Source organism: Tupaia chinensis, unplaced genomic scaffold, assembly GCF_000334495.1.
Source record: "Tupaia chinensis unplaced genomic scaffold, TupChi_1.0 Scaffold000146_1, whole genome shotgun sequence".
Lineage (NCBI taxonomy): Eukaryota > Metazoa > Chordata > Mammalia > Scandentia > Tupaiidae > Tupaia > Tupaia belangeri.
Window position 1 is genome coordinate 17,960,421 of NW_006159616.1, and position 8,441 is coordinate 17,968,861.

Genomic DNA, 8,441 nt, shown 5'->3' on the forward strand with positions numbered 1-8,441 from the left:
TTTCTCGTTTGTTCCTTTCCCTCCCCCCCCCCCCCCCTTTCCTCTTCCTACTGAGATGCAATTCTGGTTCTTTAAAGGGGTGGAGGGCTGGGGAGGACAAGAGACCTCTGGCAAAGCCAAACAGACCCCCGAGGAGGCCCTTGGCCTATGCCTGCCCCTCTCCTGCATTCTGAGAGCCTGATTCTGGCCAGCAGTAGAGCTCGGTGGTGGTGGGGGTTTTGGAGCAGGCCGGAGCCAGAGGATCCCAGCCACCGCCCCGTACCCATGGACAGGGAAATTTCACTCCTTTGCTCCCTCCATATCTAAGCAGGTGACAACACGATGCGGCTGCGGATTGAGGCAGCAGAGGGGCCAGAGCAGGTGGGCCCCAAGCAGCAGTAGCGGGTGGGGGGCAGACGGCAAGTCATGGATTCTGATTTACATAAAATAACTGGGCTGCAGCCGGAACCTGAGCATATGTAGATGAAGCTCCTTGTCAGACCCGAGCGCAGGAGGGAGAAATGATTTCAACCTGTACTGCAGCGGTTACCATAGCAACCAATTATTCAGTGCTAAATTATAACTGTTTATAACACTCGTGAATGGGAAGGCCCATATTTCATTCTTTCTTTTTCCCTCTCAATCTTGAAGGACCCCAAATTGAGAATGACCAACTCTCCGAGTCCTTCCTTTTGAGTTTAAATGCCTCCTTTTTCAGGAGGTGCCCTGTGCGCATGCAAACTGAGCACCACCAGGAGGAGGGAGGGAGAGGGAGGCCTTGATGGAGAAACATCTGCAGAGCTGGGAAGGAGGAAGGGTGGTGGGGACTGCCCACTCGGGGTCCCCAGGGCCATGGTTGGCATGCTGGGCCCTCAGAACAGAGGCCCCTCCTGCCTCCCCCCACCTCCTGGTACACACTGCCTGGGCATAGAGATTAAAGCAGCTCGCAGGTGGATTCTGACCGGCAACTCCAAGTCCACTAAGACTCTTGTGGTGGAGCATGCTCCACGGTCACACCTGAGGCTGCTGCAGCTGTAAGGACAGAGCCAAGGTCACAGCCCACAGTAGGCTTTGGTTGCTCTCAGACCTCAGGGCTGACATTGGTTCAGGGGCTTTGCTAGAGAATTATTGGTCTGTGCCTAGGTGTCCTCCCCTAAATGGGGCTTGGTCCACAGCCACCCCTCAGATAAATTTCAAGAAATCGAGCACCAATCTGCCCCTGATTCTTGGCAATCTCTGCCCTTCTTGGCACTGAGTGATATGTCCCTGCAGGTCCCACCAGTGAGGCGTTCCTCTGTGAGTTGTTTTCAGAACTATTTGCAGCTTTTTCTCTTGCCTCTTTCTCTGCAAGGAAAGATTTTGGAAAAAAATAAAAAAGGAGGCCTAGTTCTAGAAGTGTGGAAACAGATGGATACAGAGTTCTGCTGCAGATTCAGACTTGTCCTGCCCCCTCCCTCTCAGCCAGCCCCCTGGTGTGGGGAAGAGGGCTCAGATGAGATCCCAGTGCAGGTGGCAGCGGGCTCCATTTGGTGGGGGTAGAGGTGCAGTGAGGTGAGAGGCTGAAGGAAAGGGAGGTAGCCTGAGAGACTTGGGGATCAGAGCCTTCTCTCTGACTGGGGTCTCTCCAGCTCACGTAGACAGAGAAGGAAGAGTCTACTCCTCTGTGAAATGATGGGCTGCCATCTTGCCTGAGCCCCAGGTGGGTGGCTGCAGGGAGGGGAAACGCTGGTGAGCTGCAGATGTGCCTTGCCATGGCTCTGCCTCATTCCACGAGGATCTTTGCTTTCCTGCTCTCCACTTAGCTCTGGAGTGGACGCTGGGCAAGCCCTTCCGTCAGGGCCTGGCTTGCAGCCTTCTGCCAGGCCTGTTTCCCTGAGCTGTGCACATGCTGCTGCTCCTGCCAGACAACAGTATCTGCTGGAGGCGCCCTCCCCTCCTCCCTCCCTCTTTTTCCCTCCCTTCTCCGGGCCCTGCACTGGGTCCATGCTGCTGGCTCCTTGCTTCCCCTGCACCTTGGAATATGGTTGTTCTGCTCCCATTGGATGCTTGGCTCGGCTCTCCCATGGGTGTCACCCCAACAGCCTCTTCCTGCCAGAGTCACACTGCCCATCCATCCCGTTATTGCTCTTGAGCTGCAGGTACTCTCTGCATTTAGCTCTAGTCCAGTCCTACAGAAATGAGAAGGGTGTGGTCACTTTGTCTCCCCCAGTTTGTCATCCTGGCTCTATCTTTGGCTTCCAAGCAGAGTTGGGGCTGTCAGGGGTCATTTGAGCACTTTCTGTTTTCTGGACATTACCAGAGTCATGACTGGTTGAGAACCAGGGAGGAAGTTCATGTGTCTGGGCATGGTCCTGGTGGTGTTGGGGGCAAAGGACGTGGATTGTTCTCAGTGTAGACTGCTCTCGCCTGGCTGAGATCCCCTGCCTGCAATGTGCCAATGAGACCTGCTTTGGAGGCCTGGGCACCATTGTGTGCGGCCCCATCTGTGAACACTGCACTACGCTTGGGGTTCTCTTAGCTCAGGGCAAGCCCTTTTGTTACAAGAACTCCCTGGTTCCTCTTACTTGTCCTTTGTGGCATCCCCATTTCACAGAGGACAAAACTAAGGTTCAGTTTGCTGAAGTGATTTGTCCACGTCCCAGGCCAACAAGGCATAGAGCTTTCCCAGGGAGCCCCAGGACTCACAGGCAGCCCTTGGCCTCATCCCTGTTGCATTTGAGGAGTCCACCCTGGGGCATCTAGGGCACTCCAGGGCCCATGGCCTGGGCAGGTCTACAGCTTCTGTCCATGGTGCTGAAGTTCATGGCAGCCTTGCTCCCCCAATCTTACCTTTGCTGGGATGAGGTCTGAGGTGGAGCATGTCTGTCAGGTTTCTTGAAAGATGATCTCTCAAAGCTTGCTGAATTCTGTAACCACCAAGGGGAATGGAGTCAGAGCTGAGGCAGAGCTGGGCGCTGTGGCCCCTGGGCCCTATATTCCCAGCTGCTCGGAGAGCAGGATCCTGCCCTGGGCAGGCTCAGGCATCCTCTAGGGCTGGGAGCCACCCTGGGGTCTGGTGTGGTTGAGGCAGAATCCGGGAAACATCATGTTCTGAAAAAGCACGGAGGCCCTGCTTCCTGCCAACTACCAGCACTGCTGACTTGCTGACTTGGAGGCTTAATGGGCAAGAGGTTTGGAAGCAGGGAGCCTGGTTGGTGGGCAGGAGCCAGTTGAGCTTCTGAGAGAAGTCCAGGGGCACGTGGGTGGGGTCTGTTCCCAGCTGCATCTCTGGGTGAGTGCATCAGCACCCTAGTCCACTGTCAGCTAACTGATGGGGGTATGCCTGTTTGGAGCCTCTCTCCTGGGAAAAGGCGGATTGTTAACACTTTACAATGTGGCCTGAGAGGGCAGAGACCCGACCCCCAACCTCCCAAGAGTCTCCAGTTAGATTCTGCTGTCTTTTATACCTCCCCATTCTCCTTCCTTCTCTCCCTCTCCTTTTCTTTCCTTTCCTTCCTCTTCTCTCTCTCCTTCCCTACCTCTGATACCTCCCTGTCCCCTTGCTGTTTCCTGAGCTCATTTCTCATCTTTCCAGCTCTTTTTCTTTCTCTTTCTATGCCTCTCCTTGCTCACCTTGAAGACAGTTAATAGCAATCAGGAGGCTCACAAGCCCCGTGCTAGTAATTGTAGCAATAGCGCACAACCTCTCCTGCAGACCCCGGAGGGTGTGGGGAAGGCCTTTGCCAGTTGGCTTGTGTCTCTAAAGGCCACTAGTAAACTGCTTTCTCCGAGGGGCAGTGCTGTCTGGTGGGGATGCTCTGGCTGTAAACGCCCTTATCTCCATATAAATGGGTCATTTTCTGCCTGTACAGACAGGAAACTAAATCAAGGAAGCCAAGCTTAAGAGCTGCCTAAATTACCTTGTCTCACATTGAGATGAAGCGGCCAGGATGGGGGTGGTGGGAAGGTGGGCTTGCAGCTTCGGGAGAGTCCACATGTAGATAAAACTGGGATGTGCACTCTGCATTAATAACAGGTTTCACTTGATAAATGCAATTCCACAGGATGCATACATAAGCAGAGCGCTTCAGGTTGGGAGCCAGGGTGGGCGTGAATCTTTGGGTCTGCTCCTGTGCTGGGCTTTTTCTGGTCACTTTGGTTTTTTTGACTCTGGGCATCTCCTCTACCATGAGCTCCTGGGCCCAAGCATCCTCCTAGTTGAAATCCCAACACCCATAGAAATCTGACTGTGATAGAAGCAGAGCCTGAGCTCGCCATGGGCCACCCAGCAACTGCACTTAGCTTGCCTGGCAGGGAGCCTGGTTTCTGAAAAGGTCTTGTTCCACCTGCACCCCCTGTCATTTGCTGCTTCCCAGTCATTACAGACAAGACCCTTGACTCCTGCTGCCTTAGGGGTGACCCACTGGCTTTGGGGATGAGCTGTGAGCAGCGGGACACTGATGAGGGGTTGGAGTGACTGGGTCAACTAACTTGGCCATGGATTAGCTCTCAAAGCCGTCCTGCTGCCCAGGATGTGGGATCTTTGTGGGGTGTCCGTTGCATTTATTGTCCTCCTTTCCTTTCCAGGGGAGCAATGATGAGCTGTCCGAAAATGAAGAGGATCTGGAAGAGAAGTCAGAGAGTGAAGGTAGTGACTACTCCCCCAATAAAAAGAAGAAGAAGAAACTCAAGGACAAGAAGGAGAAGAAAGCCAAGCGAAAAAAGAAGGATGATGATGAGGATGATAATGATGATGGATGCTTAAAGGTAACTGCAGAGGGGGACCGGCAGGTGGCATGGGGTTAAGGGCGCTGAACTACCACACAACTGACTGCAGTTTGAGTTCTGGATCTGGTGTCTTGCTTTCTCACTTCCCTCTTTCTCCCTCTTACTCTGTCCCAATAAATAAATAAGTAAGTACATAAATACTAAAAAAAAAAAAAAAAAAGGCAAACAAAAAAGGTAACTGTCAAGGCTGGGCTGGAGGGGCCCGAGCTCTGACAGAACGACACCTCTCTTGGAGGCAAGGGCCGAGCCTTCTGCCTGTCAGTTCTCCACCTTCTGAGTCATGACCTCTGGAGTCCAAAGAGCCAGAGTGTCTTTTCCTAACTGCTGGAGTTGGGGGTGTGAGTGCATGTGTTCGTGCGCATGTGCCTCTGTGTGTGCATGTACACGCACGTGGCGTTGGACACAAGTTTATGAGGAAGACTGCAACCAGACGTCTCGGAGCTATATTTGAAGTAACGATGGATGGAATTTTGGAGTTTGTGGAGGAAATCGCGCAGCCTCTTGCTGATGTATTGGCTGTTCCAGGCAGCAGCTCTCCCGCATGAGTGTGCAGCTATTTCTGGGCAGAGTGATAGATAGTGTGAGCTCAACTTTAGTGTCAGGAACCTCTTGCTTGGAGCAATTTGGGAAAATAAAACAACAAATTGGAGTATTTGCTACAAGACGCGCCTGGACAACTCCGCTTATGGTAGAAAGGGAACTTGGTTACTCAGCATGTGTTCTGAAATTCTGCCCACGTGGGCATTCTGTCTCCTGAACACTGAGCAGAGAAGCTGTGGAGATGGGCCTGCCATTCTCCTCTGGGAAAAAGCATCTTCCCCGTGAATATGGGAAGTGACGTGAGCTGAGACAAGGCTTTAGGGTCATCTCAGAGGCTGTGCAATGGTGGGTCCTGGGGGAGGGGACGGGAGAGCCGGACAGCTGCAGACAGGCTTTGGGCCTCAACTCTCTGGCAGTGGGTGGTGACAGCGAGTCCTCCAGGGGCGCTCTGCTGCCTTTGTTCTTTGATGAGGCACTGAGGCTCAGTTTGGGTTAGCGTGGGTTTACAGATAGAGGCTCTGTCAATATTAGTGCAGTCACTGTCGGGTGAGGAGAAATTCTGCATGTCAATGGCTGAAGTTGGGACGAGCTGAAGGAGCAGCTCTGAGGGGTGGTGTCCTGACATCCGGAGCGATTCCCTTGTGGGTGTGTTGTGAGTCATCTGTGACTGAAAACAGCTGGGGCTGACAGTTGTGGAAGATGAAAGCACTGGAGCCGTCCAAGGGTAGCCCGTGACCATGACATGCACATGCTCTGCTTCGCCCCTCTGGATGGGGCGAAAGGGGCCCATGTGCCTTCAGGGAAGGCCGTGTGTGGCCATGAGACCAGGTCAACCATGGTAGGGGGGTGGGGAGTCCCACATCCCAGAGATGGTCCCAAAGAGCCAGGTTCTGACCCCTCTCACTGTGCTGGTCAGGCAGGCCTGATCCTCAGCTCTGGGGGTTTTCAGGACCAAGCGAAGCTATGGGTACCTCCTGGGCAGCCTTTGTCTGCAGGAGCAGAAAGTCCAGCTCTGAGAGTCTTAGGCGTAAAGTGGTTTACGGGGTTAGGACGCTGGGAACTGAGAGGCAGAGTGTTTCCTGGTTGTAGGATCCACTGGTGTCATCCGGGACTGTTTGCTGACATCTCTTACTCTGCCTCTCCAGGGTCAGAGCTTAGGCAGGGCACCCTCATTGCTAAGAATGGTGCAGTAGCAGCTGGGGGCTTCTCAGCTATCCCTGCCCCATCAGCAGGAGGGAGGGTGGGCCTCCTGTGTCCAGGTGTCCAAACAGGAGACCCATCATTTCCCTTCATTAGACTGACTTAAGTCACATGACCCTCCTGACCAGGGACTTGGAGTGTTGTGTGCTGATTGGCTTAATGGATCAGTAGGTGGGACCTAGGCAGCTCAGAGCTGTCTGCAAGAGGCAGTGTCTGGGGTGAAGGAGGAATGCAGGCTGGGTTGGGTCATTTAATACATATTGATGTCCCCACTGCAAGCATCTGTGTAGTAATTCATTCTCTCCAGTGAGGCAGGTGCTGCCATTGTCTCCATTTCACAGACGGGGAGACTAAGGCAGAGAGGTTAAATATTTGTACACCGTCACTGCTGGTATGCGGCAGAGCCAGGAGTAGAACCAGCCCAAACCCACAGCCAGCATCTCCCATCTGATCTCAGCCCTTTAGCCTATTTTCATCTCAGATAGCCTGCAACTGTAGGGTCATCTGGTCATCTAGCCTCTGGGCTGGCACACCTCCCTGAACCTCAGTGCCCCAGCTGGAAAGTGAAATGGTAGCTGAGGGACCACCTCAGGGCTCTGCCTCCAGACTGCAGTTGTTCCACGCTCCCCTGCCCCAACCAGGGCAACACCTTCCTGTCCCAAGAACTCAGTAGTGGTCTGTCCTTTCACAGGGACTATACCCAGGGTGTCCTAGGGATGCTTGGTTTCTCTCCAGTGTGCTTTAAGCAGCCCCTTAGCCTGCTCCTTCCCCAGGGACATCTTCCCTGCTGAAGCCAATCTTTAGGCTCCTGTGCTGTCCCCCTGCAGAGTCATTATTCCTACCCTGGAGTCCTTAGGCCAGTCCTCTCTTAAGAGAGGGCCTAGGCTTAGGGGTCTGACTGTGCTTCTCACAATTTACTAGATTCCCTGTCTGGACATCCCAGGCACACACTAACCCCCACAATAAACACTCGACCTTGAGCCGCACTGTCAGCTGGTGGGCTAGTAAGTTGGGAGGCTTTAGGCTGTTGCCAGTGGTGGGTAAGAAATACCCTTGTGAAGTTTCTGAGGCCTCTTGGCAGGGGCCCTGGAGGGTGGGGTACAGGTCAGGAGGGCCCTCAGCTCTGATTCTTCTGCTGAATTGTGTCCCCACAGGAGCCCAAGTCTTCGGGGCAGCTCATGGCCGAGTGGGGCCTGGATGACGTGGACTACCTGTTCTCGGAGGAGGACTACCACACGCTGACCAACTACAAGGCCTTCAGCCAGTTCCTCAGGTGGGTTGATATCTAGGCTGCCATGGCACCCATAGGGGCTGGCCTTAAGGCCTGCACCAAGCCAGGGCAGGGGCACAGAAGGATAGAGCCCTGGCTCTGGCAGTTGGGAGGGGGCTGGACCCTCTTACCTCAACAAGTGAGCAGGCTTTTCTTGTTGGCCCTGGGTCTATAGTCTCTTCCCTTGGGGAAGGTGGTCTAGTCTTGCCTCACCCTTTAGCTACCGTGGCTTCTCTCAGCTGGTAGAAGTTGCACAGAGATCCAAGGCTTGCTGCAGGCCTCTCATGGCCCCTCAGGTCTTGCAGCGTCTGGAGGTTCAGTGAAGAAATCACCAACTGTGTGACCAAGGAATCAGAAACATTTTAGGGGCGGACAAGTGTCTCATCCTTGTCCTCCCCCAGCCCCCTTCCTCTACCTGGTTTCTCTGAGTAGGAACAGGCAGCAAATGCCGCAGGCCACCAGTGTGGGAGTGAAAGTGTGGGCCCCACAGAGGCCAAGTGGGTATCTCATTCCATCCATAGTCATGCCCTCACCGCCTCTCCCCCCACAGGCCGCTCATTGCCAAGAAGAACCCGAAGATCCCCATGTCCAAAATGATGACCGTCCTGGGCGCCAAGTGGCGGGAGTTCAGTGCCAACAACCCCTTCAAGGGTAGCTCGGCTGCAGCCGCAGCGGCGGCAGTGGC

The 8,441-nt window shown here is 54.2% G+C and overlaps 1 protein-coding gene across 1 annotated transcript in view; it reads left to right on the forward strand.

The window, feature by feature from the left end:
- CHD5 (chromodomain helicase DNA binding protein 5) overlaps positions 1 to 8,441 on the forward strand; it is a 74,419-nt gene that overhangs the window by 10,118 nt on the left and 55,860 nt on the right. Inside the window, exons 3-5 of the mRNA XM_006145405.2 lie at positions 4,546 to 4,725; positions 7,641 to 7,759; positions 8,307 to 8,441. Coding sequence (XP_006145467.1) covers positions 4,546 to 4,725; positions 7,641 to 7,759; positions 8,307 to 8,441 — 434 coding nt within the window. The remainder of the gene's footprint in view (positions 1 to 4,545; positions 4,726 to 7,640; positions 7,760 to 8,306) is intronic.